A 23,852-nucleotide genomic window follows, 5' to 3' on the forward strand; every position below is an offset into this window, starting at 1 on the left:
TAACTGTGGGCGAAAATTTGATAAAATCACAAGGGGTTAGCCTAGCAATTTATGTTTAACTGTGGGCTAAAATTTGATAAAATCACAAGGTGTTAGCCTTGCAATTTATGTATAACTGTGGGCTAAAATTTGATAAAATCACAAGGGGTTAGCCTTGCAATTTATGTTTAACTGTGGGCTGAAATTAGATAAAATCACAATTTATGTTTAACTGTGGGCTAAAATTAGATCAAATCACAAGGGGTTAGCCTTGCAATTTATGTTTAACTGTGGACTAAAATTAGATAAAATCACAAGGGGTTAGCCTTGCAATTTATGTTTAACTGTGGGCTAAAATTAGATAAAATCACAAGGGGTTAGCCTTGCAATTTATGTATAACTGTGGGCTAAAATTTGATAAAAAACACAAGGGGTTAGCCTTGCAATTTATGTTTAACTGTGGGCTAAAATTGGATAAAATCACAAGGGTTAGCCTTGCAATTTATGTTTAACTGTGGGCTAAAATTTGATAAAATCACAAGGGGTTAGCCTTGCAATTTATGTTTAACTGTGGACTAAAATTAGATAAAATCACAAGGGGTTAGCCTTGCAATTTATGTTTAACTGTGGACTAAAAATAGATAATATCACAAGGGGTTAGCCTTGCAATTTATGTTTAACTGTGGGCTAAAATTAGATAAAATCACAAGGGCTTAGCCTTGCAATTTATGTTTAACTGTGGGCTAAAATTAGATAAAATCACAAGGGGTTAGCCTTGCAATTTATGTTTAACTGTGGGCTAAAATTAGATAAAATCACAAGGGGTTAGCCTTGCAATTTATGTTTAACTGTGGGCTAAAATTAGATAAAATCACAAGGTGTTAGCCTTGCAATTTATGTATAACTGTGGGCTAAAATTGGATAAAATCACAAGGGGTTAGCCTTGCAATTTATGTTTAACTGTGGGCTAAAATTAGATAACATCACAAGGGGTTAGCCTTGCAATTTATGTTTAACTGTGGGCTGAAATTAGATAAAATCACAATTTATGTTTAACTGTGGGCTAAAATTAGATAAAATCACAAGGGGTTAGCCTTGCAATTTATGTTTAACTGTGGGCTAAAATTAGATAACATCACATAGGGTTAGCCTTGCAATTTATGTTTAACTGTGGGCTGAAATTAGATAAAATCACAATTTATGTTTAACTGTGGGCTAAAATTAGATAAAATCACAAGGGGTTAGCCTTGCAATTTATATGGACATTTGGGCTTAAACTGCATAAAATCGTAAGGGGTAAGCCTACAAGCCATATTAATTAACAAAACAGATAAATTGACAAAAACAAGTATCTCAGCTTCTAAATGAAGTTGTTTATTGTTAAGATATAGAGTAAAACAGATCTTTGAATTCATGTACTTTACATAGTCAGCACCAAAGCAAAAAAGGTAGTTCGTTTATTACAAAAGAGGCTATGTTAATACATCTATGCACTAATGCATAATCAATGGCAAATATTGCATAGTTTTTGACACTTAAGTTCTCAACGATTAACTTAAAACAACTTTTTTTGAAGCAGGTATTATGCAAAAAATACTAGTAGTAGCAAAAATAGTCTGGAAGTATTTTGTAAAAACATCTTATTTTTATATTTGGTGGTAAACTGATGGATCGGATCAAAACAAATGTATTTTGTCCCATACCTTGAGAAAATCCAATGATTGTTGCTCGCGATGAGGGCCAAAATTCATAAAAGCTTTTAAGCAGACAATGTACACTTCGGACTTTCAGTGTCTGCTGAGTAAGATTTGTTTGTGCTTAGCAAGTCGTTGTGATTACAGGCCTCATGAATTTAGACCCTGTTTGCTTACATTATATGAAAATAGAACATCTTTAAAGCCATTATACACCTTCATTAAACAGTATTGTCCAAGTCCCACACTTCGTGTATCACAACTTATATATAAAATAACAATCCTGAGGAAATTTAGGCTCAATCGGACATCGGAGAAAATAACGGGAAAACCCACTCCTGTTTTTGCGCGTTTCGCCGTGTCATGACATAGGTTTATAACAAATCCGTAATTCTCGCTAACGAGAATTTATATTGTTTTACCGTTTTCTTAAAAAGTAAAGCATTTCATGGACTAATATTTCAAGAGAAGTCTTTCACCACTACCTTCTGTAAACCCTGTAAATTATGTGTAAATCTGTGAACTTTTGTTTTTTTCTGAACCGAAAAGGGTCCAATGGCTTCAAACAGCTACTGTGTTTATTACCTGCTGATAGACTTATCAAGGTTTGAGTTTCACAAATAATTTTTTTACTGATAAAAAAGGTTTAAAATCTTTATTTTTAACACCACACTAAATACTTTTTTTTAAAAGTGTTGGCTTTAACATAAAGGCCTCGTCAAAAAAAGGAAACACTTTATTAGCACACAAAGGTAGTTTTTTATAGCTTTTATAATAAACAAATTGGGTGGAAATTCAGATGTTAATACCCTATTTTTTTTGTCTATGCCTTGAATAGGTTGCCTTTAAAGACAGTGGACACTATTGGTAATTGTCAAAGACCAGTCTTCTCACTTGTTGTATCTCAACATATGCATAAAATAACAAACCTGTGAAAATTTGAGCTCAATCGGTCACCGAACTTGCGAGATAATAATGAAAGAAAAAACACCCATGTCACAAGAAGTTGTGTGCGTTTAGACGGTTGATTTCAAGACCTCAAGTTCTAAATCTGAGGTCTCGAAATCAAATTGTTGGAAATTTACTTTTCTCGAAAACTATGGCACTTCCAGAGGGAACCGTTTCTCACAATGTGGTATACCATCAACCTTTCCCCCATTACTTGTTACCAAGAAAGGTTTTATGCCAATAATTATTTTGAGTAATTGCCAATAGTGTCCACTGCCTTTAGATGCAGTTTGTTGACCAACATCAATACCACCAAAAGGGGTTAATCAAAATCGAAAGCTGCATCTAAAGAAAGCATGGAGTAGAGTTTTAAAAGCCAAACATTTGTTGTAATTGAAATGCATTTTGTTTTCCCAAGCATAAAGCTTACAAGAAAATATACACCATCCTTAAGTGTGATTCAATGTGAACCATGATGGACTGAGTCTGCAAGCAGTACAGACAAGCCACTTAATTGTAGACAATATTCTAGGGACTAAAAATAAGCACAAAAAAGGAAATCAGCTGGAGTTGCATGCTCGTACAAATTATTTAAAAAAAAACCTTAGCCTGCTTATAAAGTCTGGTTCTTATTCCCTGCGAATGCGAAGCGAGTTTTGACATGAAATGAATGTTTCACAAGAGTTCAACACATTTCAATAGTTGCGAATGATTTGTTGCAAATTTATTACGTCAAAATTTGCTTCACCATCGCATTCGCAGGAAGCACATACTTTCTTTCTACCTGTCCAACGACAAGGTCGTTATGTTTAGCAGTACCCTGTTGAAGTTGAGATCAATAAGTCTTAGATGGAGACCAAACCCAGAGGTTCAAGAGATCACAATCAAGACACAAAGATTTAAGAACAAGTTCTGAGTGTCCGAAAAGAACACTGAAACCTTCAGTGTTAATGGTACAAAAATATAAAAAATGGACAGGGTAAACAAAAGGAATTAAATATTATATTTTTAAATCTTAACTGATTGTCAAGTTCGTATTAGAACCATTTAAGGAGCAAATATTTCCCTCAAACATAAGTAATTTTTGGAAAATCTGAAAACCTAAAAAAATAGAAATGCAGTTATTTTGTTATGTGTACTTACATGTACATCTAACCAAATTTTTACTGGTTTGTTAGTTTTTGTGGATCACAAAAAAAACATGAATTGTCTTGAATTGTGATCAGTTGGTCAGCTCAAACAATCATGTAAAATACCTTTGAACTTGATGCAATCAAACAAAGTTGTTTGTCGACCCAGGTCATTAAACACAACGTTTGTTCACATTTGAAAAGAGCATAATCTTTGCTTTGATGCTGTTGGTATTTTGATAACATTTATTTTTGGTTCAGAAGTTGTGAAAGAAGAAACCCCAAGAGAATTTGTTTTTTTAAGTTTTTTTAAATTGAGTTGTTTATTGAAACATATTGGCACATCTTTTTTCAATGCTAATTTTAACCCCTTTCTGATGTCATTTATCAGGAAGTGAGTTTGCTAGTTTTAATTTTGACGAATTTTGGCATTTAAGTTTACAAAACAAATATTTTGAAATAAATTCACCCGTTGGCTTGTTTACTGATTTTTCTGACAACTGTCTCATTTAGCTTGATCGTATCATCAATATTAATGCGTATTTTGTTTTACTTGTAACTGTTTTATGTGTAAGAACTGGACGGCACTACTTCGTCTTGCACATTAACTATATACATTAGTCGTGATATCAAGGTGGTCGATTTCAAGAGGCAAACAAAAAAAAACTGGTTAAAAAGTAAAATGGTGGAGTGAGGAGCTGTCAGCTTGAAGATCTAAAAAGTTTTGAAGTATATAAAATGTACTTGACAATCTCTTCTCTTCTGCATGTTTTTATCACCCAGCCAGGTTTCCCCATTTTGTTTTAGGATTTTACTGCGATATTAGAGTATGATCAAATCTTGTATATTTCAGGAAAACTAACCGAAAAACCGTGACTTTACCCAAACCATTAAGTAGTAAAGCTTTGGGAAACTTCAGAAAAAAAACTTGGTGATCATTCATGATAATTGTTTGTGTATAAGTGTCGAGTTGTCAACCACCAGGTCTTTTCAGAACCGACACTACTGAAAAGAGATTTTTCACGTTACCGCAAAACCTCACCTACTTACAAGCGCCCCATGGCGCAGCACCTAGTTACCTGTACACATCATCTTGCCTGTCTCAAGCCTCCGCTCAGCATCTGACACAACTCGCCTCTGTCAAGCTGCTCAAGTCTGCATCAAGTCGCACCTTTTTCTCATTTTGCTTCCCATACCTAAAATAAACCCACTATCTCCAACAGAGTATCTGACTCTTTATGCAAATTCAAGAAGTGTATAAAAAATTAGTTAAATACACATACTAATATGCTGCATTATGGATGTAGTAGTGGCACTATATAAATGCCTTTTGTTATAAAACTAGTGAGGGAAATGGCATTAGCTAAGATCAAAACCAGACCTTCCTCAGAGGTATGATGGTGGTGTAGTAGACATTTCATTCAGACAGAAAAGTATGGCCATTTTCAATAGGATAGTGAAGAGGGGAGACCAAGGCCGCAAGGTCGGGGCTCAATTTTGTTGAGCTTCTTAAACGCAAAACCAGATATGCTGACCAGAATAAGGCTATTAATTATAGGCCTTTTACTCGGGTGGGATAAGGTGACCAGGTGAAATTGTACCACCTATGACTGGCGTCCTGTTTTTGCTGAGCCGAAAAATTGTTAGCAGTATTTTTCTGGTTAAGCAGCTCTATGAAAACAGTCCCAGGTGCAACAGAGGTTGTATTCTGACATAAATTCAGAAGCAGTTATTTATTCTTAGCTCTTGGTCTCCATGGGTTTGTACTCCAGTTCTTTCATTGCGTGTGAGCAGATACCCTCGATATCTTGGATTTGGCTTGAGGTCAACTCCGTCTTCCAGATGTTCAGGGACGACGGACGGATGACGCCCTCGTGCGGGTTGAGGACCACACCGCTGTGTGCAGCTTGGACGAGTTGTTGCTCCATGGAAGGGGGCAGAGGGAAACCTGAAGCGGGGAGGAAACGTGAAAAGTAAAAAAAAAATTGATGAATCTGGGGTGGATTTCACAAAGAGTTAGGACTAGTCCTAACTTAGGACTAGTCCTCGGAGATAATAAAAACGTATGGCAAATCCTAAGTTAGGGAGAGTAACTTGTCTCAACTCGAGATAAGACTTAGTCTTAACTCTTTGTGAAATCCACTACTGGAGAAACCAACAAGTAGCCTCTTGTCAAGGCCTTCCTTGCTTGGACAGCATCATAGAGCCGCTATTCTAACTAAACAGCTGGAAGGGGAGGCTACGCATCGAGTTCGTCTTTGGTAAATCTTGACTTTTGCTAACAAATCGGTAGCATTATTTAAAGGCAGTGGACACTATTGGTCATTGTCAAAGACTAGCCCTCACAGTTGGTGTATCTCAACATATGCATAAAATAACAAACCTGTGAAAATTTGAGCTCAATCGGTCATTGAACTTGGGAGATAATAATGAAAGAAAAAACACCCTTGTCATACGAAGTTGTGTGCGTTTAGATGGTTGATTTCGAGACCTCAAGTTCTAAATCCGAGGTCTCCAAATCAAATTCGTGGTAAACTACTTCTTTCTTAAAAACTATGCCACTTCAGAGGGAGCCGTTTCTCACAATGTTTTATACCATCAAACTCTCCCCATTACTCGTCACCAAGAAAGGTTTTATGCTAATAATTATTTTGAGTAATTACCAATAGTGTCCACTGCCTGTAATTGTTATGCGTCATTTAAAAAAATAATTTTATTGAATATTTGTTAAACTTTTAAGAGTAAGCCACCTTGAATTAACCGGCTCAACCAGTCGTATACCATTTGGTTCAACGAGCCTCGTCACAGCAGTTCAACCAAACATGCGAAAATGCTCAACCAGTAACCAAAGCTCAAACACGCTTGTGGTTTTGGGCGCCAAAACGCACCCCAGGGGTTGTGATCAACCAAGGCATTTAGGCAAAAAAGGCACGTGAAGATTAAAAACAGCACTGGGAAAGATTGATTTGATTTTTTTTCCTTTATGGGTACTCCTCACGGTGAGGTGGTGTACACATGATGGCTGCAAAACAAAACAAGGACAAAAACACTCATTCAGACCTGCACGTACTCGCCAATTCCGAGGGCAAAACAAACAAAGTCTTAATAACACTTACCTATAAATTTATAGATGTGGTCAGCCATACTCCTGGGAGATTTCACCAAGTCTTCATATTTAACCACTCTGTATCGTTTGCCAAGTTTCATCACTGACGTCAGCATCTCATCTGTATGCGCAGCCCACAGCGTAGCCAACAACTTGTGCGGCGTTGGCCTCAGTGTCTCGTACATCGCACTGTCCAGTCCATTGTAACTGCACGATGCATGGTACTGCTGAGTGAGGGATTGTATTTGCTGCGCCACGTTCATCGAGTTGTAAAGCTTCATGTCGTCACGCAGAAAGTTTGCTACCCAAGCCCGAGGGTCGCGGGCGACGTACAGACTGCGCAGGGTGTCGCCCAGAACGCTTTGCAGCCACTGGAGTTTGAGTCCCCAGCTTCCGCTCTGGAAGTGGAGGACGCTCTGGGCATTGGGAAACTCACTCTCGTGATTCATCAGATCGTCGTCCGTGTAAAATTTGTAGTTGACCTCTTCAGGTTTATTGGCACTTGCCTCCCTTGTCTTGGCGGCCAACAAGTTTCTCATTGGCGAGCCTGATTGGTCATCCCGATTACTATCCAACTGCTCAATGGTTTCATTCCACATCATCAATTTCCTGGACTTTTTCTTCCTGCCGCCGAATATTTCATGTCGACTCCAGCGTAGCATTTTTATCCTACTCGCAAAGGAGGGAAATCGACTGACCTCCTTCTCCGTCCAAACACAAGCATCGGCGAAAGGATTAATGGAAGTCGTCTCGATCTCTGGAAGCTGAATTAGGTCTGATGGCACCTTCAAATGAAGAAAGTCAGGGTTATAGTAAAACAGCCATCCAAGTATTTCTGACCCCGCTCCCGGTAGAGATGTTATCACCACCGAGGGAAGACTCAAGACTGATTTGGGAATCTTGAGTTCTTTCTTTCCAACCTGAAGCTCTGCAGTTCCAATCAAGGGAAGGCAACTGGCATTCTGGCACTCCAAGCCGTACCTTGATAGTGTGATCAGACATGTAAAGATGACCACAATGATAATGATGTTCTTGCGTTTTGTAATCTTGATGCGGTTGTTTCGTTTGGTAAAGTACAAAAGGACTAGTCCGAGCATGACGGCAAGGAGGAACAGGCTCATTTTGGTAAAATTGTCTGACTTCTTAATGGGTTTACTGTTGACGGTGGCGGCATCTAGCGTTGTGTTGACGCCAAACTTGACGATTCGTTTTCCCCGTCTAACTACCACGTACCCTGGATAGCCAAGGTACTGCTGACGCGCAACGGGATCATTGTGCTTTGTGGCCGTCGTAATGCGGTAGTCCATATTGGCCATCTCTAACTGAAGTGAGACACCATTCTCTTTGGATTCCAAGAATCCCATATCCAGAACCGTTTCAGACGGACCGACGAAAACATATGCCATACGTGTCACACGAGGCCTAAGTTTCATGGTGACATTCACAAAGTTAGTCTCTCGCTTTTGAAACTCTGACGGGTGGGACTGCTTCGATACAAATGCCCTGGGACTCTGACCTTCCGGCGTGACCCAAAACATTTTATACTCCAAGTTTTTGATGACTGCTTTGGCCCCGTACATTTCTCGCAGTCTTGCTTGCTTGAAGACGGCCTCGACATTGTGGAAGAACGCTGCGGCGTGTGTGAGCGGAGACGTCGACTGGGTTTCTATGTGATCCAGAACCACTAAGACATTTGGAGTGAGGAGGACCAGACTACGATAGACTGAATTCAATCGCATGGCAGGGTGATAGCTATCCCTGGCCTCGCCGCTAACATGCACCATACCGTTGGAAGAACTCGCTGTAATCAAATCCCCGCCGTACTTCTCGCTTTCCTTCAGCCGCCAGCCGAGCCACTTTGCGCATTCTCCCAACTGCCCTTCCCAGGGATTGAAACAACGACTCGTTGGAGACGGGGAGAACACAAGGACATTGTTTAGATATGTGTACTTAGGTCCGTACAGTCCATCGGAAATGAAAAGCTGACCGTTAGGGGCAAACACAAACATGTTCTGATCGGGATGCTCGTGCCCTGGGTTGAAACTCCTCCATTTGTTGACCCATGATGAATACATATTCCTCTGGACCACGTCAAAGATCCCCCGCCCGTGCATCTTGCCGGACTTGAAGGCGAGAAAGGTATCGTCGCGGTATTTCGGCGCCACCCTACTGTAAGTGACCACGCCCCAGTCACTGAACACATGCAGGTTGGGTTTACCGCTCTTGGCTGGTGCAGTCGGCCTGAGGGTGGGATCATACCACAAGAACTCAGTGTGGAGAGTGCACCAACGCTGTGATTCGGACGGGGCCAATTTGTTTTTTGGTTCCATAACCCGATGGCGACGTATCTCTTCTGCTAACCAGTTCCCGTGCCCGTTTCTCAGCACGAAAGTATCGAGGAAGACGAGCTGGCTCTCGGGGCCGTAAAACCAATTGTTATTGCTGTCTGCGATACCAACAGTGCGCTGAAAGTTTGGTAGAACAGTGTTGTAATAAAACCAGTAATGCTCTTTTAACCACAAGTCTTGGCGGTGGTCCACGCCAAAGTGGCGTAGGGCCAAATACACATACTGTGTCACCGAGCGAGCTGTGTAGCTGCCATAAGCAACACCTTCATCCAATGTCCCATCTATAATATGATTTAATAGAACCATCGTCTTCTCAAAGTTCTTTCTGGCATGGGCAATCCATGTGTGTGCCTCTGGCGAATGCAAAGACACAACAAGGCTACCGTGCAACAGGGCCAAGTAATTCGTTGCAACATGATTCTGCAAATACTGGCTTCCCCATGAACGGATTTTAGATAACTGATAAAAATCTCTCGTAACATCGGTGATTCGTTTTAAATAAGATGACCGCCGCTTTTCATCCATTACCGGATACAGAAAGTCAAACGCTGTTGTGAACCCCGTTAAAGAATGGGCGACCGGTACCTCATCCTCAGGGATGCTTATCACCTGCCATTTGGGCAGGGTCACCATGTTATCCATGAAATTAAACGCAAACTCACGAGCCTCGTAGTCCTCAGGGTAAAGAACGCAGTACATAGCCAGGGCGGCTAGATTGTTCCCGTACACCTCGTTCCAGTGGCTGCCAAACTTTTCATAGTTGGTCGACGGTAAATAATGATTTTTTTCTTTGATCATTGTCCGAGCGGCTGTCTGTAGGATACTCGATACTCGAGTGTGAGTAGTTCTTGAGTTCTGAATCAAACTTGGTACCTTCTCCGCATCATAGAACAGCATCGGATGGGTTGTGAACTCCGTATCCACAGGACTTAACAGCGCCATTGTCAACCACATCATTGTATGCAGGGTGGAGATCAGTTTGGGCAGGGGTAAGGCACCACCCTTCAGAGTTCTTGACCTGTCTGCCATCTGGGTTCCTGTGACCTCTACTTTTCACAGGCCAAAAGGTCAATGATATGGATATGGGTGTATTGTCAGCTGAAAAGAATCTCCATGTTGTTTATTGCTTGCTCGTTCACATTTTGGCTCAATCCCTGGTCATCTGTGGGTAAAAAAAAAAAAAATCAGTCAATCAGTCAAGGAAAAGTCTTTTTTTTAATCTTAAGACAAAACAAATGAAACCAATTATTCAGGGTAAAAAGTCTTTAGTTCTCCTTGTGAATGTAAGAAAATATGCAAAAATTTGAGCAAAATGATATCTTCCAATACTTTGTTATATTTCCAAATGATTTTAAATGACACTCGCTGAAGCAACCTGCCTGCATGTCAACATTGTACATGTACATGTTATTGTACCTGTCACGTTTGTAAGACTAATGTTCAGTTAGTGACCTTCCACGATTTATACACACAAACCATGAACCATAGTAAGCCAAAACCATGAGGAAATGTGCATTTTTAGATGCACAGCTGCAACAAATCAAAAAGTTCCACAACTTAATGACTTTACCAGGCAATGTGAGCGCCCTTTAGCATCAAAGGAATACAAATATAGCTGAAGAAGTGAAAGATCATCTGCAAGTTAACATGAGATCACCGTAAAAAAGGCATCTGACTCCTCGGCTGTATGAATACATTATGTTTACGTCAACTGATTATGTACATTATTGTACGTATGCATTGTTAATAAGAAGTTTGTTTGTTGTCTTTATATGGGGACCATTGGTCGTGTTTTCATTTAGTCATATTTTCATTTTGACAGTGGTAGGCCTATTATTGCAAAACGTTTCCTCTGGAAAAAAAATTAAGAAACCTGGAGGGAACAAACACAAATTTTATCCAATGCCACCCCATTTTATGGTACATGTACGTATATTGTATGTAACTTGAGATTAATTGATTGGACATTACATGTACATGTACAGTACCACAGTGCTAGTGAAAACTGATGTAAAGTGCATTTATAAGTAGGTTGATCCAGTGGCACTGGCTAGTCAAGAATCACTCAGTGTTCAGTGTTCGAGTGACCTTGTTTCATGCAAGTCACCAGACTAAAGGCACCCCCTGAACTTGCTGAATGATTTCTCTCATTCAATGACACCTGGGGATGTTTGGTGCTTGGTGAGCATTCCATATTTAACCACGCACCAGACCTATGACCTTCAAGCACTAACCTGCTAACTGGGCCCTACTGCTACATGTAAATTACTTTAAGGCATTGGACCCTTTCGGTAAACAGTGTTGTCCAAGGCCCACACTTTGTGTACCACAACTTCTATATCAAATAACAAACCTGTGAAAATTTAGGCTCAATGGGTCATAGGAGTCGGGAGAAAACGGAAAAACCCACCCTTGTTTCCGCACGTTTCGTTAACAAGAATTTATATTGTTTTGCTGTTTTCTCAAAAAGTAAAGCATTTCATGGAATAATATTTCAAGAGAAGTCTTTCCTAGTTGCCTTCTGTAAACCCTGTAAGTTATTTGTAAATCTGTAAACTTTTTTTTTTTCTGCTCCGAAAGGGTCAAAAGAACAACCAGAAAACATACACCCTGTGACCCAACGAAGTACAAAGGGGGGGGGGGTCAATCCACTCTACACAAGTAAACATTTTATATTGAAATATTCCAAAATAATCTTCATCCAACTAGCACCAACAACAGGATGAATAATAACCCTAACCCTAACCCTAACCAGAAGAAATGTTAAGTTTTAGATGTAGGCCTGTGGGCATGATAGGGAATGAAAACCCAAACCAAAGGCTCTAATATGAGTTGGGATTTGAACCATGGTCCACAAAGGTGAACGGCAAGGAAAGAGCCAACCTGATCCCCAGTTGTGGAAGGGGAACTCAAACTAGTAGAAACCCCCACCAGGGCCCAATTTCATAGCGCTGCTAAGCAAACAAATTTGCTTAGCATGAAATTTCTTCCTTGATAAAAACAGGATTACCAACCAAGTTTCCATGTGATTTTAAGGATGAGCAAACAACAGCTTCAAAAACAATAACAAGCAATGTGCAACATATTGAAAATTGGTTGGTAATCCTGTTTTTATCAAGTAAGAAATTTCATGCTAAGCAAATTTGTATGCTAAGCAGCTATATGAAATTGGGCCCTGATCTGAAACCCATTCCACCTCCGAATCAGAGGCAAAAGGCAGGGGAAAAAAACCATCGAGCTAAACTGATCCCTAGTTGCGAAAACCTGATTGGACACCCAATCCACCTCCAAATCTGGAGTGAGATTCGAACCGAGGTCCACAAAGGTGAAAGGAAAGAAAAGAAACCACTGAGGCAACCTACTCTGGGAGAAGGGCTCAAACAAAGGGACCCCCCCCCCCCCCCCTGATGGGAGACCCATTCCACCTCTGAATCTGACGTGGAATTCAAACCAGGGTCTACAGAGGTGAAAAGCAGAGAAAGAAACCACTGAGGCAACCTGATCCCTAGTTGTGGGATTCACACTGGGGTCCACAGACATGATAGAGGTAGGAGGCGGGGTAGAAACCACTGAGTCAAGCCAAGGCCCAAATTCAATAAGCTGTTTAAGCAGAAAGTAATGCTACACGAATTTCTTTGCTATGCAAAAATTGAATCATAACAGTGCATAACTGAATGTAATTTGGGCTGGATACCTGTTTCTTCTAAGAAATACTTGTCTGTGCTTATCAAGTTTGAGTGCTCCAGGCTAAGTATGAAATTGGGCTCTGATCCCTACTTTGATCAATAGAGCAAGGACCAACAAAAGATCCTTGCTTGCTCTTGCTGACTACTAGGAAATGTGGGCCATGACCTGCTGTCTTGGTCTTGGCCTTGGTCTCAATTACGACAACAAACATTCCCAAAGACTTGTGCGATTCTAAGAGCCTTGGCACACAAGGCAACTTTTACAGGCAACTTGGAGGCAAATCAACTTCAGTGCATGCTACGGAACCACTTAGCTTGCACATGAGTAATTTGTTTTTACACTGTCTTCCGATCTACAAGAAAAATAGGTGAACATTGAAATGTGAATGGCATTTCTGATTGGAGATTGCCTGGAACTGGTTGCCTGTAAATTGCCAGATGTGACATGGCCTTAATGCATGACAAAACTTTTTGGTTTCCTGTAAAATGCTGGAAAAGGGGGTCAAGTATGGGAAAACAAATAAGGTCACTGAACAGTTTTCAGATCACGTTATAAATGCCCGGCATACGAAGAAATAAAGTACATTTACCAAGGATGAATAAATATTCTTCTGAGACACCCACCCCAAGTTTTTAATTTTAAGAGACTGTTAATTTCAAAGATTTTAAGAAAAGCTGGCCTTCGCCGTAAATGGATTATTCCTTCATACTTTTATATTTAATGGGTTTTGGCTCCAAACTAAACAAACTAGAAAATGTGTAATAAACACTGTAGGCCTGTCTTTTGACACACCATGTGCAGTGCTCCGATTTTCAACATCAACAACAATGTTGAGATGAGACATTGGTCTTGTGGAACTTTAACAATTTGCTTGGTAAAAATAAAGTTTTGTTCTTTGCAGTGTTGCCGGGGATTTCCCATTTTTTCAAAATTCCCATGGGCACACTTTCATACTATCGATAGTTCTTGGGTAATTTTTATGAAATTTGCCATGACCCAAAGCTCATTTCACCCAGTGGTACTTGTGTAACAATAATTGAATCAATTAAGACTGGTTTCCTTAAAAGGGGCTCTTAATAATACACAATAATTCACTGTAGGCCTACGTACAGAAAAGTCATTGTTTACATTGTCTTTGAAATTGTTTTCATCATGTAACACACTTTGGCAGGCCTCATATTTTTACCATCGATTTTATTCCCAGTTTTTTTCCTTTTTGCGTGTGTGTGTTTGGTTTTTTGTTAGTGTGTTTTTTATGTGTTTGTTTGTCTGGTTGAGTGTTTGCTTGTTTGTTTGTTTGTTTGTTTGTTTGCTTGCTTGCTTGCTTGCTTGCTTGTTTGTTTGTTTGTTTGTTGGGGGGTTGGTCTCAGTTGGGTTGTTAGTTTAGTGTGCTTGTTAAATATTTATTGTTTTTGTTTTATCTAATTTTAGTTCTCATAACGTCTCTTTTGACTATGCTCTTAATTTTTAAATTTTTCTTGTGTATAAATTTTCTCCTCTGTTTTTAAAAATTTTATATAAAAATGTAAATCTGTATTTTAATTCAGTCTCTGGACTGCGACAAGCAGATGTTTTTTACAATAAACCAGTAATAATAATAATAATAATAATAATAACCCACCATCAACCCACCATTGTTGTTGTCAACCATTTTGATCAATGCGTAATGCTAGCAGGGTAGCTGTTGCCAGGTGCAGTCATAACGTACTGTTTGCAAAAGTTGGTACAAAATCTAGTGAAATATGCAGTTGAGTCAGAAAATTTTAATATTTTGTTTTACAAGTTAAGGCCTGATGCTTCAATTTTGAAACTGAGGGTTTTTCTCATTATAGAAACAACCTCCTTAAAGGCAGTGGACACTATTGGTACTAACTCAAAATAATTATCAGCATAAAACCTCACTTGGTAACGAGCAATGGGGAGTGGTTGATAGTATAAAACATTGTGAGAAACGGCTCCTTCTGAAGTGACGTAGTTTTCAAGAAAGAAGTAATTTTCCACAAATTTGATTTTGAGACCTCAAGTTTAGAATTCGAGGTCTCGAAATCAAGCATCTGTGAAAGCACACAACTTCATGTGACAAGGGTGTTTTTTATTTCATTCATATCTTGCAACTTACTGAGCTCAAATTTTCACAGGTTTGTTATTTTACGCATGTTTACGTAGATGTACACCAAGTGAGGAGACTGGACAATTACCAATAGTGTCCACTGTCTTTAAGAAATTTATAATATTTGTAAATTTGTATTTGAACATTTCAAGGGGCACCAAGGCAACAACCAGGGGAAACAGAGGCAACACTTGTCTCCATTGGCTCTGTGAAGTACTATGCCTGCATATTGAAACAATTGTTACCATCAGCAGGTTTCTGAACAAAACCAGGTCACAGGAAACGAAACAAAAATTGTTTCTAGTCAATGGTGGCCTTTCCATGACCACAGGTAGTCCTGCCATTGAGAACTGGAATTCTTCCTGAACTGACATGAGTGACCTTGAAGCTTAGAGCTTGAAAAACTACAAACAAGATTCAAAAGTAAACTTTACAGTAAAATTGCATTTGTGTCATTGTAATACTGTGTATTTCCCCCCACCAAGTTGTTTTAACTTGCTTAAAGGCAGTGGACACTATTGATAGTTACTCAAAATAATTATTATCATAAAACCTTTCTTGATTAGAGCCATTATACACTTTCGATAAACAGTATTGTCCAAGTACCACACTTCCTGTATCACAACTTATTTATAAAATAACAAACCTGTGAAAATTTAGGCTCAATCGGTCATCGGAGTCGGGAGAAAATAACGGGAAAACCCACTCTTGTTTCCGCGCGTTTCGCCATGTCATGACATGTGTTTAAAATAAATCCGTAATTCTCGCTAACGAGAATTTATATTGTTTTAATGTTTTCTCAAAAAGTAAAGCATTTCATGGAACAATATTTCAAGAGAAGTATTTCACCATTACCTTCTGTAAACCCTGTAAATTATGTGTAAATCTGTGAACTTTTTTTTTTTTTTTCTGTACCGAAAGTGTATTATATTATGGCTTTAAGAGGTATTGGGAGAGGTTGATAATATAAAACATTGTGGGAAACAACTCCCTTTGAAGTGACGTAGTTTTCGAATCCCACTATCTTCTATTTAAATTGATGGTATTCCAGTTCATTCCGTCGACAAAGCAAGAAACCTTGGTGTGACCCTCCCTCTGCCTTTTCAATAACCGTGTTGAAGTGGTTGAAAATTACCTTCAAGACCTCCTTACAAAAGAAAAATGAATACAGTCAACAAAGTGACCTTTCCCATCTAATACACCAAAAAAACTGTCTGAACATGTTACACCAATCATCCAACCAGCCCAATTGACCCTCACCTGCCAAAGGTCAAACCTCAGAAGGCTTGCTGTGGAGTCACCATGGTATAGTGGCATAGTTCAGCACTGTAACGCGGATTTTTAGTAGAGTGTGGGAAAAATTGATCACAACAGCATTTTTTTTCAATTTTTCAATTTGAGGAGTGGGAGGGAGTGGGAGGGGATGGGTTCAAAGAGAGTTTTGGAACTTTTGACTGCCCCCAAAAGTGATAACTCATCGGGTTAAAAGCAAACCCACAAAGGAAAATGTTTTTTGTTTTGTTTCAACAACATTTTTTATAGGCCTTTTGCTATCATTAATGTTCCAGTTTCTGGTCTAGTATTTTGTGGTAAAAGTTAATTAGCTTTGGAACCGTACCAAAACTTCAGTTAACCATGGCCTATAAATATGCACCACAAAGCAAGTTGGATAGTTAATTCACTTTTAGTGTTAAAGGGTATAATGTACTTTTTCCTAACAAAAAACACAATGTCCACAGATTAACATTAAACTTACACAGTTTGAAGATTGTGATAGTAGAAAGCTTCCCTTGAAATTGTACTTACTAAGGGGCTGTAGTTTTTGAGAAATGAGTAAAAGTGATAATTTACGTCTCAGTGTTAGCATGTAAAAGCGTATTAACCAGTTATGCTATGGTTTTGGTATAATATCATTAGAACTGGTTAAGGGGATTTTACATGCTAAAATAATTTTGGTCTCATGAGACCAAAATTATTTTGTGACTTGTTTTACTCATTTCTCAAAAACTACATAACCTTTACAGTTAGTAATATTTGAGGGGAAGCTTTCCACCCTGTAAGTTTAATGTAAATCTGTGGACATTTTGAAAAAGTACCCAAATCCTTTAATTGGCACGTAGACCTACTTCATGTACCGTAATTTTCGGATTATAAACCGCGCGGCGTATAAACCGCACTTCCCCAAAATATACAAAAAAATATTTAGGTGTCGGCGTATATGCCGCGCGGCGTATAAACCGCGACCAAAATAAAAAAAAAACGTGAAATAACTAACCTCAAAACACGGAAGTGAAGTACGCAAACCTGCCGCGTTACGGGTGATTTTTTTTATCTCACACTATCAGTCCTGAGTTATACTTTTTTCCATCAACAACCCTTTTCAAGAATTTGCGATTTGATGACAATTTTTTATGAACTTCTTTGGCAACAAACTGTCCGTGAATCAAAGATCGGTCGACAACGCACACCGAGAAATAGTTGAACTTTGCCCTGCATCGCATCGCCCTCTGTTGACAAAAGTTGTCCACGTTTGATTAGACTGGGCCCCGAGCCTCGAAGCGTGGGTCAGACGTTCAAGCTATTTGTTGTACAATGTGCAGCCGCTCTACTCGATCCGTCCGAAGTCTAGCCAAGATTTTATGAATGGAACTATCACCGGCCAATCAACAACGGCCAATCATCAAACGGCCAATCATCAAACGGCCAATCACCGCATGCGTACACACAAAGGGGCCGTGCTTGTTTGCGGTCCTCTTTGTGGCGATGTGCAGTGACAGGCGGGCGGCACATCAGTCAGTCTTGTATAGTTGCCGCAATGTGGGAGTTGCGTCGTAATTAGAGTAGAAATGTATTGAAGTTTACACTATTGATCGTAATTGAAATGATCTATTATAGGATAGTATTCTTTTTGTAAGCTGGCAGCACCCCCTTTGCGGGACCACATTATTGTTTGTGTTGGATAATTATTGATGAAAGTTACAACTGAAAATACGTTTATTATTGTGATACTGGAAAAAACCCAATAACAGTTTTAAAAATTGACAAAGTTAAATCCTACTTTATTTGTAGGTAAGTGAGATCGTGTTGCAATAAAAATTAACTTCAGACAGTGCGTTGACTATCGTTTCAACATAGGATTCGTCTGCAGAAGCAGTGATAAAGAAACAGTGCGAAGATTTATATCCAAGGAATCCTTTGCCTTCCGTTTTGTTTAAATAGAAAATAGACAAACCAAAACCAAACAGTCCTTTTCAGGGCTACCACAACACAAACGAGAGTTGTCTATGACTGTTGTTTCTGTTTACAATGTATAAAGGAAAAATTTTTAAACATGTAAACAGCTCCTAAAAAAATTCCTTTATAAAATATAAAAGAAATAATAATGGGGACGGCTAAAGTTGTTCCCTCACTTTTATTGTATAGCGGTAGTAATGAAACAAAATGCGCTACCTTATTGTTTGCGTAATCATAAGGACAGAGGATTCACTTTTATTAAACATCGGAGTAGACGGGAAATAAGGTTGAAATGGGTCTTTCAATAAGGGAATTAAAGAAAAGTGGTTGTTTCTCCCACAACGAGGATCCACAACAGATATTGCAACGACGGACGGGCGGACGGACGTAGCGTGTGTGTAGTAATGTATCATGCAGCGTGCACATTAAGCACATGTACACATGCGAGATCGTAAAGCTAGCAATCTGTTAATTGCGCTGCTCAATCTCGAAATTGCACAACAGATGTTGGGGGCACCGTCTTGAGCGATGTTCGCCGACGGGTTGCGCAACGCCCTCATATTTGCGCCGCCTGGAAATAAAATTCCCAATGTTACTGGACTCAACAATCAGGGCGGTTTGAAAACGTTTTGTTTGACCCCCGGCGCGGCATAGTTCTTTGCGTACGTCCATCCACCATTCTGCTGTTGCGGTGTGCGTGGTTGACCTGAAGAAACCGCTGGCTGACACGAGTGTAGCCTGGATGTCTGACGTCAGTAAAGATCGTGGGATAAATAGACAGGGGACGAGTCTATTTCGCTGAGACACGAGTATAGCTTGAATGTCTGACGTCAGCATGTAGAGATCGCTATGATAAATAGACGGGCACCAGTCTAGTCTAGCCCGAGTTGCGCTGAGAGGGGGAGCTGAGAGCGGTTGATAAACGTTTTACAAAGGAAACATGGAATACAATTGTGGTGGGATTTTCAACAGGATTTTGTCATCACACAGGCAGGTTTTTGTTCTCGTTGAAGAAAAAAAACATTATTAGAATAGTTTACGAACGATCTTTCTTTTAAAAAATGGCGTTTTTTCTCTTAAATATTTATACGTCGGCTTACAAGCCGCCCGGAGAATAAACCGCAGGAGTTCAAAAAAATGTCAAAATCAACATATAAACCGCGGTTTATAATCCGAAAATTACGGTATATGTAGGGCCTACATGTATGTATGTTGAGGGCTAAGCCCATATTTTCTTCATAAACTTCCTCTTGAAAAATCTGTTTTGTTTTTCAAGGGAAACACGAGGCCAATGTTTGAACCCACACACATTTTTTTCCGTGTGGAAGTTGCTCTGCAAGAAATTTTTCAAACTACCGCGATTCCCCGCCATGCTGCGATAGGGGGTACTGTTTGGAAAACTTGAATTCTTCCATCACCCACCACCGCACACGAGTTTGTGGCTTTCAGAGAATGCCCTCTATCGTTGGTATAGTCGCAACAATGTGTGTGGGTCGTGTGATTGGTTTTAACCAAGTTCTAGTAACTAGTAAGAGTGTCTTGCATTTTGACTGCAATGACACATTCAGATTCAGCAAACCTTCACTAGCCCATGCAGGGTTTCCCATTTTAAAACTTGTTTATCACTGACTGCCAGCAGGCTTGACGATCAACTGGTATTTTTTTTATTCGGCCTTATAGCTTGTCATTTTACTAGTCCACCAGTTTTCCATCAGTCTATTATTTGAAATGAAATAGGATTGTTTTTCAACACTGAACTAACAAGCAGTGACCAATTGGAGTGAATTTTGCCTGGTCCTCAAGTGTTTTAACTGGCATTTGTCAAGCCATACACATGTAGAGTAAGAACAGAGACCAGCGGACCACTTTTAGTTGGGAGAACGCAGCCACAAGTCCTGTACCTCAGAACTGGAAGTAATTCTCTTTCCATTTGCTATTTGCTGACATGTTACTATGGAGGTTTTAAATTTGAAAAGCATTCAAAGCATTATTTAAAAGATGTAGGCTTAAGTCTGTAACAATTCAAGCACTTGACTGGACTCAGCCCAGCGGGTGTTTTCACGCCCTGGTGCACAGAATGCAGACTAAACACACATACAACGGTTAAAAAAAGGTAACAAACATGTGTGTCACACAATACATCATTGTACAATACCATGGACTTTTCCTCAATCACCTGGTTGCTATTTAGGATGGACTCATGAGATGTTTGCAGACATTCGTACAAAACACTTTTGTTAAGAAGACTTTGCATACTTAAAGGAGGCAATTACAATTGCTTGCGTTGAGTATCGTCTCAACAATGCCCCTGGTCATCATTGCCTTGGTGCCTCTTGAAATGTTCCAACCCTTCCAATTTGTATAATTTCTCTTAAAAAAAAACCTTCCTTGCCCTTACATTGACGAAGTACCATGGGCCTGGTTACTATGTCTCAGTTCTTCTCAAGGCTATATAAATACCACCACAACTTTGTTTGTGTTACTTAGAATGTTAGTACATGTAGGTCTAAAGCTTTAAAACCGTTCTGATACTTCATTCAAAAAATTAAATTTTTCAAATTCTACATGTACATTAGCTTAGTAACCAATACAGGATCATCTTTAACCTCATTAAAGGAAAATTACAATTGTAATTGTTGTGTTTTTTCGAGGAAAATAGTGGATTGGTGAGGTAGGATACAAACAAAAGGAAATGTCTTTCCTTTGACCCATTTGAAATTGTATTATGACCTGATGACTGTCGAGAAAAAACAGAGCAAATGGTGCTCTCAGACCAAAATTGTTGTATGGAAAGCTCACACATTGTTCAAATGATGGTCAGCCAACTGATCCCTTCAAAACAAGATTCATTGTGATTTGTTTTCTTTTAAACCCGACCAAACAACTTTTATGCACACTTTGGAATAGTTTACACTTTCAGTCTAAAGTAAGTTATAAATTAGTTTACTAGAAACTTAAAACACATTTTTTTCGGGTCTGCAATCAGATGCAATCTCAGAGTAACTAAGCAACAAAAAATTGACTGACCCTATTTTGTGCAGCACACTGAATGTCAATATTGAGTAGCATTGATTTCCGAGGAGCAACTGAAACATTTTGTGTGGCATATTGCTCTGCTATGCAAGAGAAATCAATTACGGAATCTACCCTGTTAAAGGAACATGTTGCCTTGGATCGATCGAGTTGGTCTTTGAAAAGCGTTTGTAACCACTTGGTTATATAAGGATGTTTTAAATTAGAATACAATAATCAACACAAATATGCCTCGAAATTGCGTGGTTTTCCTTTTACTTTGCGAACAAACACGGTCGGCCATTTATGGGAGTCAAAACTTTGACTTCCATAAATGACCGTCAGTGTTAGTCCACGAGGTAAAAGGAAAACCACGCAATTTCGAGTGATACTTGTGTGGATCATTACATTATACTTTTAGAATATCTTTCTAATCATATGCATTTTATAAGAAACGGTTGAAAACGCCTTTCAAAGACCAACACGACCAATTACTGTCACAATCTTCTGTGGAAGCAATTTTAAGTTTCCTGAGCTACAACTTACACTAGGCATAGTACATGTACATTGTCAGATTTTAGGCCACGATTTTCATTGACATTGAGAGGGCAAAGCAATTTTCATTTTTCAAAGGGTGCTACCATTGAAAAACCTGAAAGTGTACAATGGGAACTTGTGAAGGGGCAATGAGGCCAAGACATGGGCAATGGAAACAATGGGACCTTCATTGTTTTTATGTACTTCTAGGCCTGAGATTTTGATAAACTGATTATGTACTATGTATGTACAGTGTGTTGAGACAAACCTAAATCTAGCAACAAGTTTAGTACACACAAATAATATTTGGCATGGAGTATATACATGTAAAACATAGAAAATGTTCTAAAAATTCCTAAGTTCTTCATTCTACAGGTTTGGCTGTTGTCGTAACGCACGAGGGTGCTAACAGTTCAATGGAGCTGTTTTATGTCTGTAGCGCTAAACCGGCGCAAACATTCAGTTCAAGTTGCCAATCTATATTCACATAAAACAGCTGTTCTTGAATTATGTTCGCATTGTCGCTCTGCCTGTGCTGGTTGATGACAACATGACTTGATTGCAGTCATTCAAAAAGGGCCGCGCTCAGTAGGATACATTGGGGAATTATTATTATTATTATTAGTAGTATTATTTGTTTTCTTCTTTTTTTTCTTTTTCTTTTTAAAAGGTTATATTTATTTAAACATCCATTTAAAGCACTCAGGACAAGGCTCAGTACATACCATGTGGTAAGAGGAAGTGAACACAAAATTTAGTTGGTTTAAACCGCCAACCCGCCCATAGGGGAAGCGCCTTTGTTGATTGCCGTTGAGCGACTAGTGTATTTAAGAAATAGGGCCTTACACGTGGTGGCCAGGGGTTCAGAGGTTGGCCACACAAGAGAGGCTACTTTCAATTACACTGCTGGTCAACAACTACCCCAATCGAAAGATCAACAGTGTAACTAAGTGTGTACTGTAAGTGCTCCATTCAAAGTTCCACGGGGCAACACCAACCAATTCAAGTACTCAGTCATCAATAGAACAATATTTACTTAGTAGAGTCAGTTCTCTGCTTAAGCAAAAAATTCATTGCTTAGTAAAATCAGAGGATAACTTTCCGTATGGCGCCACCACCTTTTCACTCATTTTTACAAAAAGGGATATCTCATTGAGGTAAATTAGATACTATATTATTTCATATCGAATGAAAAAGTGGTGGCGCCATACGGAAACTTTTCCAAATCAGATTACCGGCCAAGACTCCACTCAATTGTTATGCTGAGTAAACAACAGCTAAATACTAGGCATAAGCAATGTATATGGTATGACATTTTGGCCAGTAACATGTGTAAAATAAGCGAGCTATTTTCGTGCTTAAGCAAATTTTTTGCTTAAGCAGCTCTATGAAATTGGCCCCAGCACCAGCTAGTTTAGATTCATCCTAGTCATGCTAGTGACACTGCCTGCTGTACATATGTACACATCAGCTGAGCTGTGCAGCTGAGTGAACACAGGGGAAAGAGCAGATGGAAACAACAGAACGTGACTCCCTTGAACTTTTATAACTTCTTGTTTTTTTTACATTCTCACCGTCCCACGTGCAATATAAACAACTCCAACTCAATAAAAACATAGAGACCTATGGATTGAAGCATAAATTTGATAATTTACCGACGTAAACCAGACAAAAATACAGTAATTTACCTTCACTTCGGAAGACTTCGACGTTCGGTCGGACGAAGCAGACTTTCAGGAACTTCAGCCACCTTTACATACGCTTCCTTCCTTATGGTTAGTTCCACATGTGCGCTATTTGCTCGTCAATGCCACCAGACCACTGGGTACCAGACCGCTTTTGCAAGGCCGTACGGTCGCACAAGTTTCGTACGTGGCATTTTGTGTGAGTTTCGAATCATGGAATGATCAAGTGCTTGAGTTCGCGAGATGTCAAACTCGAAAGGAAGTTGGTAAAATTTAATTTGATGATCTGCCAGAATGATCGAGGTATAAACTACTTCGTTTACAGAAATGACCTCATTGGCAGTCTATAACTCCATTGACTCGATTGTCTTCATGATATAAT

The 23,852-nt window shown here is 39.3% G+C and overlaps 1 protein-coding gene across 2 annotated transcripts; it reads right to left on the reverse strand.

Moving 5' to 3' along the window:
• Position 1: 1 nt before the first annotated feature.
• On the reverse strand, positions 2 to 23,578 carry LOC139934546 (dermatan-sulfate epimerase-like protein). Of its 2 annotated transcripts, none has more exons than XM_071928802.1 (3): positions 23,474 to 23,578; positions 6,868 to 10,367; positions 2 to 5,699 (listed from the first exon to the last, which is right to left on the reverse strand). In XM_071928802.1, exons 2-3 carry the CDS (start codon positions 10,232 to 10,234, stop codon positions 5,491 to 5,493), a joined length of 3,576 nt encoding a protein of 1,191 aa, XP_071784903.1. In that variant the 5' UTR covers positions 10,235 to 10,367; positions 23,474 to 23,578; the 3' UTR covers positions 2 to 5,490. The 2 variants fall into 2 exon arrangements, with proteins under 2 accessions (XP_071784903.1, XP_071784904.1); XM_071928803.1 differs by lacking the exon at positions 23,474 to 23,578 and adding an exon at positions 17,278 to 17,445.
• Positions 23,579 to 23,852: the final 274 nt, after the last annotated feature.

The sequence above is a fragment of the Asterias amurensis genome, chromosome 3 (assembly GCF_032118995.1).
Source record: "Asterias amurensis chromosome 3, ASM3211899v1".
In the NCBI taxonomy this organism is placed as follows: Eukaryota; Metazoa; Echinodermata; class Asteroidea; order Forcipulatida; family Asteriidae; genus Asterias; species Asterias amurensis.

Coding starts and splice junctions, on each gene's coding strand:
- LOC139934546 (XM_071928802.1), bottom strand. CDS start 10,234: ATGGCAGACAGGTCAAGAACTCTGAAGGGTGGTGCCTTACCCCTGCCC. Junction 5,700..6,867: donor CCACATCTATAAATTTATAG/GTAAGTGTTATT, acceptor TCCCCGCTTCAG/GTTTCCCTCTGCCCCCTTCC.